A 17,223-nucleotide genomic window follows, 5' to 3' on the forward strand; every position below is an offset into this window, starting at 1 on the left:
CTTCTTGTGCGCATACCTGAAGAAGAATCTTGAGCAGCTCATTTGGCCGTTTGGCTGCGCGGCCAAATGTTAACAGGTATAGGAGTTTTAATATCTGAGGGGATTATAGTCGAATCATCTGTACCAGAATCTAACTTAACGCTAATTTGTGATACGAACGATAACTCCTCTCCCACGACAAACGAGCTTCCTAATTCCTGCGACCCTTCCGATGCCTCCGACTGTGATGAAAACGAGGGCCAATGGCAGGGTTTGAATGTTTCCCGATACTCATTAAGCTGCTGCGCAAGTAGCTCGTTATGCATGGTAACCCGGAGCCCATCCCTATCATCTGCCAGCTGACGACTGCGGACATGTTGAGCAACCTTTTCCTCTTTAGATAAAGTGGGATTAGGTACAATACTCGAGTCTTGACGATTACTCCTCAAGTCTTGAGCAGCAGCCTCTGTAGCCTTTCCGGCCAATGCCTTAATGTTCCTCTTGTACTTTCGTTCCTCTAGTATCGCGTCGTGCTTCGAGTATACGTCTGGAACAATCTGGACAAGGAATACCAGGAAAGGATCGAGGAGGGTATTCTGATATTCCCAGTTTTCGATATCAAAGAGGGCTGACAATGCCTCCTGATTTGGTATAGGTATCGTTGAGTTCTTCACACAGGTATACATACGAGCAATAGCCCACTGCGCTTCTTGAGGAATGATCACCCCAGCTGGAATTGGAATCCTTTGCTGCGCTCGTGGGAAGATCGATTCCACATTGCTCCATAACATGGAGCTCGTCAATTGCAACCACGCCAATCTTATTCTTTACATCAGGATTTAACAGCAAATCACGAAACTCATCGCTAACTGCTTGCTCAGGACCCATCAAGATATGGGTATATAACCCAGCTGCAATCTCCTTGTACAGGTTCGGATTCGTGTGCTTGGTCTCCGCTGTAACAAGGCAAGGCCTGGCCTCTGGTAACTGTTCAATCGACCGCTTCTGCTCCTCTCCAAGCTTGCTTAAAGGAATCAACTGAATGACAATTCTTCCAATAAAGATTGGGATAGCATGGAAGATGATGCTCTTCCCAAAACCAGTCTTAGCAGAGACAATAGTATCCCCATGGCGAAAAACAATTCGTCGAAGAGCCCGAACCTGGTTGATACGTGGGAGCCGACCACCCAGGAGTCGCTGTAAACCGTGGAAGATAAGATCATGCTGGTATGTGGCATTCTTTCGTATCAGACAGGCCTTGACTAACTCTTGCAGTACCGAACATAACTCTTTCTCTGGCGTCGTTGCAATGGTGGATATCCGTTCTTCAATCGTTTTCTGGATAGAAGCTGATTGTAAAGAGGCCGGATTCTGGTATGAGGGGATTTCACGCTGATGGGCGCGGCCTCGCCGCCGCTTCACTCGCATGGAGGGTGACCTGGAGATTGATCCCGTCAAGTGATGACGCAACAAGCAGTTTTAAAACTCTAGTTACAGAATGTACAGTTAGCAGTTTGATATTTAAAAACCATAGGACGGTTTAACAAACCCTTATCTATATTTCATCAACTTTTGGAGCCCACTCAACTTCTCCATATGATGTTATTCGAATATCTCGTCAATTCTAGCAATTCTCATCACGTCGACTCCACAGGAAATTCGCAACAGTTTCTCAGACGTTACACAAGACAGTTGCACTCACGTGACTAGTTTTAACGCTAAACATGGGTTTAATCTGGTTACGGTTTAGCTTAACCAGTGTCATGGCTTGAGTAACGTCTGAGCCCAAGCTGAGATAAGTGGGATGCAGTGTAGGTCTGGGTCGGGCAGGGGTGGATCTCCAGGCAATAAGGCCAACAGTGCTGAAGCTGAGTCAGCAAGGGGTTTGAAGTCCTGAATGGTTTCACAGTTGACAGTGACCACCACTGATTGAACATTGAACAACCAATCGTCCCAGTTGTGCAACCTGACAGCTCGACGTATTCCTTGAAGAAGGACGAAGCTGATGGACTTGAAGAACGTCTTCAGCGCCTCGAAATTCCGAATCACAGGATCGCGGCTTATAGTCCGCTTCCTCGACATACACATCTCCCCTGCAGGAACCAGGAGACACGGATCAAATTAAGGGGGAGCCGAAAGTTAGAATTTCTGGATAGCGAGTGGACCGGGTACTGGTTAGGCGTATCCGTTGGAAGATAAATACGCGCAACGTTTATGGATGCTTTCTGGTACGTTTGAGGTAGATACGCTCACCGGCATGTCAATAGACTCCGCATTTGGTGATTGCCAATGTGATGCTTCGCCAAGTTAAGCCGCGAAAAGCGGGATGTGGCAGCGATGCGAGAAATGAGTACATCAAGGCTGGCCGAGTAATCGACCGGTAAATCTGGGATGGATTTCGGCGTGTCCGTTGTTACAGCAAGCAACGCCATGACCCTTGGGTTGGAGGCTTGAAAGTGCCTAGTCTGCCTCATTAGATTCAAACGACGCCACTGTATCCCTATCTGATTGAGAGTATAACAATATTTGCGGGAGATCGATGGCGTCCCAGGCTGATCTCACATGCTTTATGGAATCGGTTGAGGAACTGGCTGTAGTCGTATAGCCAGTCATGGGAGGGGACAATTGCGCTGCGAGCCATGTCAATCTCTTAAAAGATCTAGATCTGACTAAAGTATGAGTTAAAGAAACCTCGCCGTCTCTTGCTAAATCCATCCTTACCATTTGTCCAGATGACTTACATGAGCCCTCGTCGTACTTGACTGGCAACTTCGGCTGCAGTCCGATAGAGGAAACATGCAGAGTTGACAGCTCCGCGGAGATTCGACTGGGCCGGGTACAATCGAAAAACATCGTCCTGCAAGCCTGACGGAGCTGGTGGTCGGGAAGCTGTCAATAAGGCTGTCGATTTCGGAGTCTCCAAGACTAGGACGGTTCCTCCGTTGGAAGGCTTTATATATTCGTAGACCGTATGGAGATCAGCATAATATCCCCCGATATTGAAAATAGTTATGATGTGTAGAGATAGACTTGGATGATAGCGATCGCTGAGAACACACGGTTCTTGTTCCTTAGGTCTGACGACGGTGGGCCAGGCTGGTCGTCTACACCTCGCCAGTGGTATATGGCAAGTTCCTTGGGCTCTTTCTCAACCAGGAGCAGGCGATCATCAACGGCCCTCAAGGTGAACCTGTTCTCGCGATACACAGGGTTGGACTCATGAAATCAACACCGACCACTTCGGTAGCTAAGCATGAAGCTGCGATTCCTGAGAGAACTCGACGGGCAAATTCAATCCATGCTAGAATACGAAGAGGTGAATAGGAGAGGAACAGGAAGAAGAGGGTTCTCCGTGCCCCACATCCTTCATAGACACAGTCCTGAGGGTAATAAACGTTGCCCTCCGATCCGCCGGTCCACGATTGTTACATGAGATCCAAGAAGCCTGGCTGGTGTCAGGTTTGAGTGTGACAAGTAGATTGCGGCTCTTATCACCTTCCAATCAGTCCTGTCGGGTCAGTGAACTGTGAAACACAATATGGGTTGTACCTGACGATCCATAACGTCTCTCATAGGGCCGATATTAGTAATTAGATCCGATGACTTTCATTTGCAGGTGATGATCTTGGCTTTTGCATGTGGAGCTCCAAGCTCCTCTAGCGGCGGGAGAATGCGGGCTAAATCGGGGATTTTATTCTTTCATCTTCAACCTTCAAGTCAGGAGTTTGGAGTCGAGGTTAAGCGGCTGCATCACTAGATATCGTGAGAGTTTTCCACTGTGAATCTTGCGCATCAAACACATTGCTTGAATCTGTAGTGAAAGTACTGACCAACAGTGGATATGAAGAGTCGTATGCTTGAATCGCTTGTAATCTACAATTCACATGAGGTCCCTGATTATGAAGCCTTATATTAAGGCACCAATTGTTATGACTGGGATTCCCCTTTATTCTCTCTTCCTCTGGCTGGTTGACCAACTGCATCTGGTGCTGCTGTCCGCCGATATCTGCCTGCCCCTTCACTATTTCCGGGCCCCAATTGCCCTGTGCACACGGCATCTCCAGAATTTGGCCTCCGTTCTAGAAGGACTAACGTCCGCTATCGAAGATGCAGGTCATCGCCCCGGCTCTAAATACGTCAGGCTCCCAGCAAATTTCCTTGTCTTTGCTGCTCCGTTGGGGGGAAATGAGGAGGCGGAAGGATTGCACGGACTGGCGCGTCACGATCGAAAGACTTGTCCCTGTCGGTGGTGGGCCGGTAGCTCGTGAAAAGATTCCCTTTGGCGTGGTTTTCTCATATGCTTTGATGAAGAATACATCGCGCTGAGACCGAGGTAGCCGGTGCGCGTGGATATCGATTATGAATTGCCAAATAATACGTAGATGATCGGGTCCTTCGCACTTTCGTCGAAAGTTCCTTTTGAGTTAGACTGGACACCCCATAATTTCCAATCGCCGGACGATGTATATCAACTGTACTTGGACCGAGTTGTCACTTTCAACCATCGACGCAACGACAACGAAGCATCGAAGCCCTCGCTGATGCATCTGCGCGATGAAGGCCACGTGCAGTTGCGGAAGCGAGGAAGAACCCCAAGCCCAAGACAATGGTCGAATGTCGAGTCCGGCTACTAACCATGGCGAGTCAGACTCCCATTCACCGCAATTGCAACACTGTCGTTCTTTAGGAGAAGCCCAGGTTTCAACAAGAATTGCCCCTGATGAAGTGGGCGAAAGGGGGACGGGGGAGAGGCGGTGCATCTTCCTGTTGCACAACGACGCCCCACCACCAAATCTCCCTGTTGCATCAAAACAACAAACATCAACACCAGCAGCAATAATCTCGTCTAACCTCACCGGCTTTACCAATACTTCCACTCGTTTTCCAGTTTCTTCTTCCTCCTCTTCTTTGTCCTCTCCCCACACTCATTATATTTTGGTTCCGGCATCCCACCCTCCCTCTGCCGCCACTCCCTCCGCCGCGGCGGGTGTCCAGGACGTGGCCCCTACGCCTCCCCGCCCTAACCAACGGCTTCAACTCCGGCAGCTTTCGCAACGAATTGCGGCGCTGCTTCTGGCAATTGGCCAACGAGACCGGCGGCTCCTGATGCTGATTTTGCCATACGCACGGTTTTACTGGCAGGCCTTCTCGACCGCACGTCAACGTTGCTGGAGTCTCACGCGCACCGCCTGTGCGATTGGCGGTCTTTGGCTGCTGACCCGGCTGTTCCTGCGCCACGTCCACTCCCCATTCGCCCATCTTCCCGGCGGCCCTCGCTCCCTGTCCCTGCACCCTAAACATCTCATCCAGGCCTCGGTCACTCATTCTAAACACAAACATCTTCGAAAAGTTTCCAAGTCGCGTCGTCGGAATTCGAGAGAGTTGAGGCGGAAGGCGACGGCTGCTGCGGATCGTGACAGTGATAGTGATACAGGTTCCGTTGATGCTGTTGGTCAGGCAGGCTCCGTTGCAGTAATCAACCACCGTCGAAGATTTCCAGTTCGAAACAGTCGCGATTTTTTTACACCCTCGTTTCAACATCAAAATCATTCTGGATATGGCACTCCATGTCCAGTCGCTCATTTGAACTCCTCGTCGCCCTGGCACATTCCGGTCCCGAACATTCACGATCTCGAACATCTTGATGAGGATTCACTTCACGCTCTCATTATGAGTTTGCAAACCCCCCTGAAGTCCCCCCCCCGTCGACGTCGTGGAATTACGGAACCGTTACGTATCACAACCATACCTTCACTATCAAATCCAATGGATCACAACCACGCTCTATCCGACCACATCAATGCTGCTCCCGCATCACCGACGACCAGCACATCCTGCTACACTGCATCCGTCAACCCACCTCCAACCTCGCCAACGTGGCGTTCATCACAATTCTCATCGATAACGGCAGTCGACACACAATCACAACGCACTCGATCTTCCAAACGATTCTCCCTTAACTTCCCTATCGCCATTCCACGGTCCACTACTACCTCAATGGCTTCTGGACCTACCGCTCGCTCCTCCCAGCTTTTCTCCCTCTCCTCCCGTCCCCCATCATGGGCTCCGACAACTACATCGAGCGGCAGTGACCACAGCAGAGGCAACAGTCCTCCAACCTTCTCCCCCAATCGAACATTCATGTCGCCGACACATGGTCACCCGGCCACGTCTCTCCCGGCCCTAACATCGCCTACATTTCTTCCTCCGCCCGAAACCAACTTTCTGACGATCCTTGCTGCCCAGGAGCGCAAGGTTCTGGAACTCCGTGAGGAGCTTGGTAAAGCTGAAGCCGAGCTGGGAGAGCTGAAGAAGAAATGGGAGCGCAGTGAGGCTCGAAAGAAGCGTGAGGAGCTTCGGAGTGGGATGCGTTTGCGTGATCTCGCAGGTCCAGCTGCCATGCCACCCCCTCCAGCGTATATCAATGACGGCGATGGGATCCATGAGATGCAACTGAGATCTGCTACCACCCCAAGGAACAAGCGACTGTCCGACATATACAGTCTAGGGGCTTCAGACCTGGGACCATATACGCATGATCAAGCGGACCTGAAGGAGGAAGAGGACCCCGATGGCAGCAATGCATGGATGACGCAAGAGATGGAACGGCGCAAGTCTCTCCTCCGCGGCAGCACAATGGGTCCTGCACCTGGATCTGCAACCACCCGCTACAGTCAACGCAAGGTCTTCAGCGGAAGTAGACACACTCGTGCGCTCAGCTTGCTGAGCCCAGACAAAGAACGGGTATTTGATCGAAATGCTGCTCTGGACGCTCTGGAAGGACGGACTCGTTCTACATCACCACCCGACGCCTCATTCCCCCCTCCACCTTTTACTCGGGCTTCGGCCGAGCATGATCGAACAGCAATCGCCGAACAGAAACCTCGGTCTCGTCGGCCACTCTCCCTTGCTTCAGGTCTCCCTCAGCCACCCTCCCGATCCAGGACTTTGCCTATCCTCGCTCCCATCGACCAGCTGAACGACGCAATGGAATCGGGCAATGGCGCCCCCGCTGCAATTCTCCGAACAGCCAAGCAAACCGCCGAGGGCTTGAAAGACGGGCTGTGGACATTCTTTGAAGATATCCGACAGGCTACGGTCGGCGAGGAGGGAGCAAGAGAGATGGGGGGTGTCGCACAGCGATCCCTCAGTCCCGGAAAACGAGGGCAGGAAGGCGCTTCTGCAGGTATCCGCACAGGACGGGTCTTGGGCCGTCAGGGTCCGCATCTTGACGGTGACGAGAAAGATCCTGCCGTAATGACCCCCACACGCCCACGCCCAAGGGGACGGGATCGTACCGGCATAGATGCGAATCCAAAAGCACCTGGTGATCCTGACATGCTGTCCACCCATTCGTCAACCACAGACTCCGCCACTCCATCGCAACGAAAAGTCGTTGAAGACGAGCACGGTATGGAATGGGACTCGTGGGCGACGCCCCAAAACCCGAAAGACCCCACCACCAAACCAGAGAACGCCCAGGCGCCCTTGCGGAAGCAAGCCGTGCAGGAACGGATGAGCATGACATATCCGGTGCAACCCGGCGGGAAGGGCAAAGCGAGCCCCGACATGATGGACAGTCCTGGAAGCAGCAACGAGAGTAGGGAGTCCGGTGAATCGGATGGGTCGCAAGCCACGAAGAAAGACGACGAAACGAGTGCAGCTTCGGAGACCCGGCGGACGACTGACGGGAGTGGGAAGGATGCGAGGTGCGTTCTCCCATATCCCTCCTAACCCACCTCTCACCTCTCTTCTCCGCACTCCCACAGCCCAACCTCCACCGCTCCTTGACACCTAACCATCCACCAGCGATCCCACCGCCCGCACCCACCCCTCCCCCTCCACCGAAGTCCCCCGCCCTTCCGCCAGTATCGACGAATCCTTCAGTCCTACCGGGACCCTCCGCGCCCGCTCCAACTCCAGCCGCACATCTCCTTCCAACTCCAGCCGCACACCCCCCTCCGGCAGCCACTCCACCACCTCAGATGCGTTCCCCTGGATGCAGAACCTGCACCTCTCGGACGTGCGGAAGCTCGCCCCCGCGAATCTGATGCGCGAATGGGAACGCTCGTTGTCGCCGCCGGCGGAGGAGCGGGGTGCGAATGCAGAGGAGGGGACGATGCAGAAGGAGGGGTTGATGGAGATTGCGGAGGAGGGGGAGGAGGGGAGGTAGTTGGTGGACGGTTAGCGAGGGGGGGGCTTCATAATCGAAGGGGGTCCGCGAGAAGGTCCCACGGCGATGGATCACGAGGACCTATAGCTTGGACAGACGAGGAGAAGGACGAGACGTAATGTATGATAAAGATAAACGAACGACTGTGTATGATAATGAACGAAGGGCATGAGCACTGAAAATTGCCGATGCGGACCGTTGGAGAAAATCGGGCGCCATGCCAGCTTCGCGGCTTGGGTTTTGGTGGAAAACGGTACATAATAGAGCAGCTGGCTGAGCTATCGTAATTATCCTAAATGAATAGAGCATCTACTACCTACATTGCGACGGCTGGGGTGGTTTCTTTCCTCCCGGACTTTGGAGTTCGATTACAATATTTATACGTAGGCAGGTACCATAGTTGCCAACCCAAAAATCGTGGGTGTCGAAGCGACCGACAACTTATTCTCTACTTCCAACCTTCCAAGTTCCAACCAACCTATTTGGTGGTAAATCAGAAGATTCCGAGTCAGATGGGCTCCCGAAATCAGGTAAGTTCAGCGTCATATTTTCCACTGCCTGCGTCTACGATTTCACTCCGAGCCTCTCCCAAATTGCCACCGGTTGGCGAGTTCATTTTTCAAAGCCTTCCGTCCGTTACATCTTAGATTACTCCGTTCACGGTTCTTATATGACTATGCGGAGAGTCAATGTACTATTCGAGTTCATGATTACCACAGGTTGCACGTCGCTGTGACTTGAAGAGTCACTCAAATGGGTTTCTTGTATTTCAATGATTACGGGTCCCAGGACAGTGCCTCAGTAACCGAAATCGCTTGTTCCATTGACAACTCATCGATATTGCCGATACTAGAAAGTCCCAACTATCCAACACCTTAGAAGCCAGAACTCTTCCAATCTTCACCTCTCCACCTCGCCACCTTGACTTCCGTCATCACTCCCCTCCTCCCACCCACTCCTTCGACTCCGCCTCCTCCCACCGAGCAGTAGGCTCTTGCACCGGCAATGCCACCAGCAGATCTTCCCCACCCTCCTCCGGATTTGCAAACCGGTCCAAACGCCCCGGAATCCTCCCGAATTGATCCACCGCCCACTCCAAAAACCGCGGAGTGCGAGGGGGTGTGCCGGATCGCGATCGACGGTTCTCGTGCGCTGTCGCCTCATGCCCGCTGCGGAGTTCGAACTGCGCTCGTCGGCGCACCCACTCTTCTTCGGATACGGCTGGGAGATTAGGTGCTGAGAGTGGGCGGCGGTGGATGGCTGCTACCGGGCTAGATTTTCGGGATGGCGCTGGCGAAGGCATGCAGATAGATAGGGGGCGCAACTCGATTCCGGTGGCGAAGGATGAGGGGCTGGGTGGTAGGAGTGCCTCGAGGGAGGATAGTTCGTCATCGCAACTGAATGGACTGATCCGGGGCGAAGGGTGGCAGTGAGCGAGGCGGGACCACACAGAACGTCGTTTGGCTTGCTCGTCGTGTTCTTCAGCAGCGGTAAAGAAAAGCTTTGACCGCGTTGAGGAAGAGGAACGGACGGACGGGGACCAGATGACCTTTATGGAAACTTTCTGGAGACCAGGGGTTTGCTGATTGTAGTAGGTATGGGTCAAACTGAGGAGCGTGAAGAAGCACATCATGCTGCCCAATACGCTGGAGAGCAGAAACAGCCAGATCGGAACGGAAGGGATGGATATCGGGTTGATCTTCAGGGGGAGAGGTCCACTGCCGAGCGGCCCAGAGACCCGGGCAGATCTAGTCCCATTGATAGGCGTGGCCAGTGGTACTGCTATGATCGATGTGGTATGCGCTGACGCGGCGGCGAAACAGGGTTGAATAGGGTTCTGGCAGCCCCTACATATGGCTTCAGTGGTATGTTCTTCAGTTGGAGAATCGGCCTGGGTCTCGTATATCTCCACGCTGAAGGTCTCGGATATCGGTGTTGTAGTCGCCAATATTGCCACAGGAGCTTTGCGGCATCCGGTGTAGACAGTTTCCGCTGTGGTGTCCTCATAGGTTGTTTCGGGGTCGGCCGCAGAGGAGCAGGGTGCAACGCAGCTGCGGAGTTCAGTGTTGGCGACCGTGGATGACGCATCGCCAGTAGCTACGAGTAGCTTAAGTCGCTTCTTGCCGACATCGTGGATGTCCTGGAGAAAACCATATCCGCGTGCGATGTCTTCGGCTTTGCGACGAGGTTTGACCACAATACCCTGCACGATGCCATTGAGGACTGCTCCTGGGACAGTCCCTCTGGTATTGTTTGGGTTCCAAGAGGAATTCCCACCCTTCTCATGGAGGTTCAGGCTCTCAAGATCCATATTGAATCTTTGTCTTTGATAATATGAAAGCAAACACAAGGAAAGGGAAGAGCAAGGGATCAAGGCTGACTGTCGCCACCCTCTTCCAAGATGGTACCGGGCCATTCAGTAGTGTATGAAGGATTAAAGAGCGCAAATGAGGTTGCTATGAGAGTGCTTGAAGCAAAACAGCTCAGTGTCAGTTTATAAGAAAGAACATCAGGCCAAAGACGGTCACTTGTGTGAGACAAGAGCTAAGGCTGTCCAGGCTACAGTCATGAACTCGACTCAGTCCTCATTGTTGCAGGTACAGGGCAAATACTGTGGCCTAATAATGTACGTAGAGGTGTTCAATAGCTAGTTATATCGATACTGTAATCATTGACACTATGAGTCGAGGGGGTTGAAAGCAACGGCCCCTTGTAGTCACTCAATCCAGTCAATCCTCGGCGACAGCCGGTTAAAATAGGGGAGCACTATCCCATTCACGATGATATAAGGCTTGCGGTATTGCTATAGATTATCTTTTCACAGGAATAAAACGGTTACGAAATGCCAGTCTTCAAAAGATAGCTTCTGCAGGTCTTGCATACATATTAGTCTCCGATATGTGTCGTGGCTGGTTAAGCAAAGTAGTTTCTGAAGCCTGAGTCAGGAAAGGCCCTTGGTTATGGCATCCACTACAGTCGTATGCACCGCTTTGACTAATTCCCATAACCACTGCACAGAGATCCGCAATGCCCTCCCCTTTATGTCCATCGCCCTGCGGAATGGCGAGCACACCTATCTCCTGTCTAGCCTCATTGTCAGATCGACATATTCTACTCTACTGAGGGACGAATATGCTGTTTTACATGCATATTAGAATTCCTTTTAAGGAGCGTGGATGACTCATCGCAAGACATAGAACTTAGAAGACTACTTTGCTTCACGTAACCAGTGCGGATAGCGCTCGTATAAACTCTGTTCCTCAAGGTGGTAAAGTGTTAATCACGTGGTGCACAGGCCCTTTCACAATGAACATTTTATCCGGAATAAGAACTTAAGAGAAAGGCCTCCTCGAGACGAAGGCTGTTCTACCCCATCCGTATATCGCAGTCCGATGGTAAATATGATACAGCGCTGCCCCATTTTAGCGCAGCAAGGATGGCTCGAAAGCAAGCCCCCAGGTCCACCCAGAAATAGCCCAGTTGGCACTTCTGTCCTGTACGCCATGATATTGTACTCCTTATGAACGTGTTTCGTGCCTCAGAATGGCAAGTCAGTCTCAGTCAAAGCTTTGACGAGCTTAGGCCGGCCCAAGTCAACCGCCTTGTTCCCAATGACCTCTCCCAACTTATCGCCGAGATAAGTTCTTGCATTGGCATGAGGGCTGTAAGGCCGGCTCAAGTCAGGCATATCATCCTCAACAAGCATCAGTCCTTTGAGTATAACTCTGATGACAGCTTCCGCTTCGCTTTTCTTCGCATCGTCTGCAAGGCTTTCCTTGAGGACGCTGTCGTACAACTTCAAGTTCGGGATAATCAAAGCCCGTACTCCGTCGGGACCCGTGAGTCCCTGAAGTCCGACGATCGCACCGTAATGCGTTCCCAACGGTTTATGCGGATCAAGGAATTTCTTCAAGCAGCTACGGGCCAGGCGAGGTTTGAGTTGCTGGCTACTCTTGCTATATTTCTTGGCGATCTGGGTGAGAAGTGAACACGCTAGGTCACGAAGCTCCAGATGTGCAAGCGGGGTTGGATCTGCCGAAGGGTTGCCCAGATGCTTGCCTACTAGGCAAGTGAGGACCGGCACAACGAGCGCCTGAACGTAGGAGTCGAGGGAAAGATGTGGATTTTCAAGGAGAGCGCTGGTGAGGTGCATCATTTGTCGGAGGACGAAGAGGTCTTTGAGGTTGTGGGTCACCTTTTCGGCAACGAAGTTGATGAAATAGGGGACGAGTTGATGCAAACCGGGGTCGGTCTTGAGGCTTACGAGCGCCGCATCGCGGAACTCGTCGTTATTCTCGTCGAGGATTGCGGTGCAGACACGCTCGAAATACAGCTGTAGTTCCTTGGAAAGAATATGTTTAACAGGGGGCCGGAAGCTGAGGTTGTCGGCACCGCTTAGCGTGGCGAGAGTTGGATTTGCTTGCCCTTTCGGAAGGAGCTCTTGGTGTCTCCCATCGGCAGTTGACGGGTTTTGCGGTATCGAGGGTTGAACGCCTTCGACGGCTAGCCAATGTGCTGTACGATCTGTCAGTCGCTAGCTCGATTCCATCAAGCAATCGCAGCATACCTGTGAACGACACGTCTCGGGGCACCTTCGGTAAAGGAGCATTAATGAGCTTCTCTAAATCAACCTCCTCATCCTCGATGTAGAAGAGCGGTTGCCCGGGACCTATCGAAGCTTCTCCAAAGCGGAGCGGTCTTGTTGACTCGTACCCGTACAGCGGCTCGACATCAAGTACTCTCAGCGCATTCGATATGTCTTGTGTCGTCATCGTTGTTCGTTTCGAGTGCCTCATAACTCTCATCGCTTCCAAGAGCACTTGGCCAATCCGATATTCGACATCGCGTGTGAGATTGTCGACGACATCCTTCGGTAAATTGGATACGCCGACGGACTCGGCAACGTCGCGGATGTTGTCCGGATTCCAGATAGACATGGTGATAGGCCAGGAAACTGCTGCTACTCTTGAGGCAAAGCTCAAGGGCAGCGGAGTACACACAGTTAGGTGTAGCGCATCAAAGAAGCCTTTTGTCGCAAAGCTGGGCAATGAATTCGCTTGTGCCTTGTGATGATGACGGGAATTAGTCAGGTGGGCCACAGGATATTGCTGTGAAATGCAAGACAGGCCGTTCCAGCACTTGTCCCGAGTATGTGATAGTGGATTTCAATTGTAAAACGAGTCAACTGTGCTGGTCATGGTCAGTCGCATGTTCACTGCAAGCTGGATGATGGATGGATGTTGATGGGATTTGTCGCCTTGTCGCCTTGATTATCTCATTGATGCCTGACGATTATTTCTGTTTCATTACTTACGCGACCTGGTTACAATACAGCGACCCAACCACCCATTTCATCCAACGCTTAGGGCGTTACCGATATCGCGATGAATTCTCTCAAACACTGAAATATACTTTGTACGTTCAGCTAGCCCTTCCCTTGAGTCCGGGCTGTGCGCATCGAATGCAAAAGCACGCTCCCTCTGGCACCGATGATGCCTTCATCCCCGGGCCGCTCTCCTTCGAAGCAAACATCCAACCGCGATCCAATACCATTTCGGAACCAAAGCTTCCGCCTGCTTTAAGATATGGGTGCTGGCATCGGCTGTTCTAGGCACTGCCTGAGATGATACAGAACCGGATTACACGCATATCAGCCTCAATCCGGAGCAACATTCCGTTCTTCCATTCGGCTCCAGCCCTTGAACATGTGAAACGTGTACGGAGTACAAACGGCTACGATCTTTCACTGTCACATTTTCTAGACTACGATTTGTAGCGGAGCTCCGGACAAGCACCCGGTGCGCCCATACGACGCGTCGCGTTCTTATGTGGACCTTAGGACAAGTCCGTCTTATCCTATCAATCGACATCGTCTAGGAGCGTTGGGTGTCAGTCTGTCAGATGTTCTGCATCCTGCCATATCCCGACGGTTATACCGTACACATCGGATGAAGTAGCAAGCAGCTTAGGCCTGCGTTTGGGATCAGATCGATATGTATAAGTTGGCAAGTTCCTTCTTCGAGACTACTTTTGTCACTCATTTTGCTTTTCTGTCTATTTCCTTCGGTCCGTGTTCCTACCACTCGCTTTTCTCGTCGTATTCTTCATGCAAGCAAAATTCAAATCGCCTAATCCTTCACACTCGACCATATCCTTTACATTGTTCCAATTCGCCAATGAACATGGAATCCGAACTTAGTGGCTTTCGGCCCGAACGAATCATCCCTTCCCTAGACGCATCTTGTCGGGATCGTTCAAGAGATGATCCACCATCGCCTCCCCCTCAACCACCCCCGAGTCCTGCTGGACAATAGAAAGGTATCTATCTGCACAAATATTGAAACTCTAGGGTCCATGCTTACTTGCTGGTGAAGATGCTCAAGTGCACAATGTGCTGGCGGAGGAAGGGTCTCGATATGCGACTTTTAGACTATAGAACACTTGTGAACTTCTTCAGTTCAAATGCTACTCGGACCTTTTTGAGAAGAATAGCAGCCCTCCAGAGATCTCTTGCAGTTTGGAATGTGCTCCAAATTGAGTGCTTATACAACTTCAATCAGGAGGAATATGGAGGAATGGAATTCATGGCGACTCCAAACAATGAATCACGATCTCTTTCCCTTTATCCCCACGTTACAACAATGCTTCCGTGTTCATCATTATTCACTTTGTCTTATCCATGTCACATCCAAATTAAGCCTGTTCTGACCTCCCATTGCAATATTTATTCTTTAAAACTTTACAAACATTGAGTTTTAATGACACCACTGCACACACGCACACAACGATGGCTAACATAGTAGATGACACTGTCAATATCGTTATTCTCGGTGGATCTTTTGCAGGACTTTCTGTAGCCTATGGCTTCCTTGGAAAGATCGATGGCCACCTCCCGATCACGCGAACGGCGCCGAAATACCGAGTTGTTATGGTGTCGCCATCAACCCACCTATACTGGAACATCAGTTTGCCGCGAGCATTAGTCAGCCCTGAATTGATACCACATTCGAAGAGTTTCTTTTCTATTATTGAGTCATTCGCGAAGTATCCTGCCAGTAAATTCCAGTTCGTCCAAGGAGCGGCCATCAATGTTGAGACCACTCAACGCGTCGTCACCGTGTCGCTGGTTGGTGAACCCCGGGACAGGCGGTCGCGGTATTTGACGACAACCTCTTCAGACTCTAACCATCGACTAAGCACGGTACAGAGTTCTACATCTTCCAACCCTAGACTTTCGCAGGTCAGCGAAGATATATAAACCTGATCGACATACGATACCATGCCCTCATGTTGCGAGGGGAAGCTCGGCGGATTCTCTCCTCCTTTTCCTCAATCGCCGGCACGAGCGAACTATAGGTGCAATGAGCACTTTCCACATCAAGCTTATTGATGCAGGCAGCGTCTTAATTTGTGGCGGGGGGCCATCTGGATGCGAAATCGCTGGTCAACTCTCGATCTACTTCAACGAAGGCCTCAAGGGGGGGCGGGCAGAGGATGGCACTCCACGCCAAGGCAAGCTTAGCGATATGGCGAAGCGGCTTTCTCAAATTCTCTCTCCCGTCAAGTCGTCTTCTTCCGGAGAAGACTGGCTATCAAGGAGACCGAGAATCGGTCGCCGTAACAGTTCCTATTCCTTCCTATCTCGATTATCCTTCCCTTTCACAGACCGGAAACACTACAAGACTCCGGCTTCCGAACATAAACCCAAGCTCATCAACCTAATCTCCGGGAACGAGCGTCTCCTGACCCGTTTCCACCCCCCGTCGCGAAAGACGCCGAATCGCAACTTCACCCTCTTGGCGTCAATGTCCTCCCAGGAACTGCCGTCCGGCAAGGCGAAAGTGATCCTCTACAACGACGACATCCTCCTGGTCGACTGCTACACCGGCGCCACCGGCGTGAAACCCAACACCTCCTTCCTCTCTCCCGAGCTCCGAGACGCATCCGGCTACGTCAGCGTCGACCGGACCTTCCCCCACGTCGACCGCGCCGGCGACCGCGTCTATGCCATCGTCGACTGCGCCACCTATAGCAAGAACTACGCGCTGGATATCTACGACGCGTCGCCGGTACTGCTATATAACCTGCGGAACGACCTGAAGGCTCACGAGCTGCGGAGGTAGTACCTGTACGGCGGCGTGGAAGACCAGATCGAGTCGATGTGTGTGAATGCGGTGTTTGTGCAGAACCCGAGGATGACGCAGATGATGCCGCTCACACGATGGGGGGATGACGGTGCCTGGCTTGGCGGTGTGGGTGATGAAAGGGAGGGATTACCAGGTTGATATGGCGAGAAGGGTGGTGAGAGAAAGGGTGGCAATCCCTATGCGCCACACACGTACATAATGCCGACGCAAATGGCGGCGGGCAGGAAGTGAGACATCAGGCAAGCCGTGTGAGCAAATGCCAAGTCAGTGTCCGCGACTCCCTCATGTAGGTTGCGGCTTTAGAACTTAGAACACCTTAATTCAATGTCAAGCGTTAGATTCTACTCGATCAGAATGCATTACTACCAATGAATTAACAATTCTGATTTCTGGCTGTATCATTGTCTTGATAAGCTTTCCCTTGGCAAAATCACTTAGGCTGAAACGTCGTGCAGGCCCGGGTTCAACTGTTGTCTGTCCCTCCCTTGGTCGATTATGAAAGGTTGGGAGGCTCGGCGTGCAAGTGGCAGCTTTGCCCACCCAGATCTGACCTAAATCCACGAACGATTTCGGATTATGCGATGTTAGACTGGCTAATGTGAAGCGCCTAATTTCCTGATTTTAACCCACGAGGGCCACCCACCAGAATTCCGCATCTGATAAGGAAGTGGGGGCAAAGCGAGAACGACAGGAGAGTTTGCAGCGAAGGCAGGCATTGGTCCTGAACCTGACCCCAATTCGGTAATCACGCCTTAACTCCGTCTATCTAGAACGTATCCGTGCCCCATGACCGCCCCACAACCGGAGGTTGTGGGTGCTCCCAGACCAAAAGCACAACCCAGGCCAAAAGTACAATTTTACTACCATCATCTATATATCAGAACTCAGGATGTAAATCGATATAAAAACCGAGATCCTCCGTAC

At 51.7% G+C, this 17,223-nt stretch overlaps 6 protein-coding genes across 6 annotated transcripts; 3 read left to right on the forward strand and 3 right to left on the reverse strand.

The window, feature by feature from the left end:
• Positions 1 to 469: 469 nt before the first annotated feature.
• P152DRAFT_298726 (uncharacterized protein) lies at positions 470 to 1,560 on the reverse strand. Its single transcript, XM_033675061.1, has 2 exons — positions 1,529 to 1,560; positions 470 to 1,466 (listed from the first exon to the last, which is right to left on the reverse strand). The coding sequence occupies exon 2, from the start codon at positions 1,405 to 1,407 to the stop codon at positions 598 to 600; it is 810 nt and encodes a 269-aa protein (XP_033535566.1). The 5' UTR covers positions 1,408 to 1,466; positions 1,529 to 1,560; the 3' UTR covers positions 470 to 597.
• Positions 1,561 to 3,703: 2,143 nt separating this feature from the next.
• On the forward strand, positions 3,704 to 4,390 carry P152DRAFT_298736 (uncharacterized protein). The gene has a single exon (XM_033675062.1). It carries the CDS (start codon positions 3,864 to 3,866, stop codon positions 4,245 to 4,247), a length of 384 nt encoding a protein of 127 aa, XP_033535567.1. The 5' UTR covers positions 3,704 to 3,863; the 3' UTR covers positions 4,248 to 4,390.
• P152DRAFT_298745 (uncharacterized protein) lies at positions 4,391 to 8,488 on the forward strand. The gene is made up of 3 exons (XM_033675063.1): positions 4,391 to 7,688; positions 7,789 to 8,075; positions 8,193 to 8,488. The coding sequence occupies exons 1-3, from the start codon at positions 4,534 to 4,536 to the stop codon at positions 8,237 to 8,239; spliced, it is 3,489 nt and encodes a 1,162-aa protein (XP_033535568.1). The 5' UTR covers positions 4,391 to 4,533; the 3' UTR covers positions 8,240 to 8,488.
• Positions 8,489 to 8,987: 499 nt separating this feature from the next.
• P152DRAFT_501635 (uncharacterized protein) lies at positions 8,988 to 10,787 on the reverse strand. The gene has a single exon (XM_033682322.1). It carries the CDS (start codon positions 10,566 to 10,568, stop codon positions 9,087 to 9,089), a length of 1,482 nt encoding a protein of 493 aa, XP_033535569.1. The 5' UTR covers positions 10,569 to 10,787; the 3' UTR covers positions 8,988 to 9,086.
• A 618-nt stretch (positions 10,788 to 11,405) lies between these two features.
• Positions 11,406 to 13,351, reverse strand: P152DRAFT_457316 (transcription initiation factor TFIID subunit D5). Its single transcript, XM_033679204.1, has 2 exons — positions 12,720 to 13,351; positions 11,406 to 12,667 (listed from the first exon to the last, which is right to left on the reverse strand). Exons 1-2 carry the CDS (start codon positions 13,087 to 13,089, stop codon positions 11,691 to 11,693), a joined length of 1,347 nt encoding a protein of 448 aa, XP_033535570.1. The 5' UTR covers positions 13,090 to 13,351; the 3' UTR covers positions 11,406 to 11,690.
• Positions 13,352 to 14,703: 1,352 nt separating this feature from the next.
• On the forward strand, positions 14,704 to 16,666 carry P152DRAFT_298783 (uncharacterized protein). Its single transcript, XM_033675064.1, has 2 exons — positions 14,704 to 15,307; positions 15,360 to 16,666. The coding sequence occupies exons 1-2, from the start codon at positions 14,940 to 14,942 to the stop codon at positions 16,273 to 16,275; spliced, it is 1,284 nt and encodes a 427-aa protein (XP_033535571.1). The 5' UTR covers positions 14,704 to 14,939; the 3' UTR covers positions 16,276 to 16,666.
• Positions 16,667 to 17,223: the final 557 nt, after the last annotated feature.

This window comes from Eremomyces bilateralis (assembly GCF_010015585.1).
Source record: "Eremomyces bilateralis CBS 781.70 unplaced genomic scaffold P152scaffold_6, whole genome shotgun sequence".
Lineage (NCBI taxonomy): Eukaryota > Fungi > Ascomycota > Dothideomycetes > Eremomycetales > Eremomycetaceae > Eremomyces > Eremomyces bilateralis.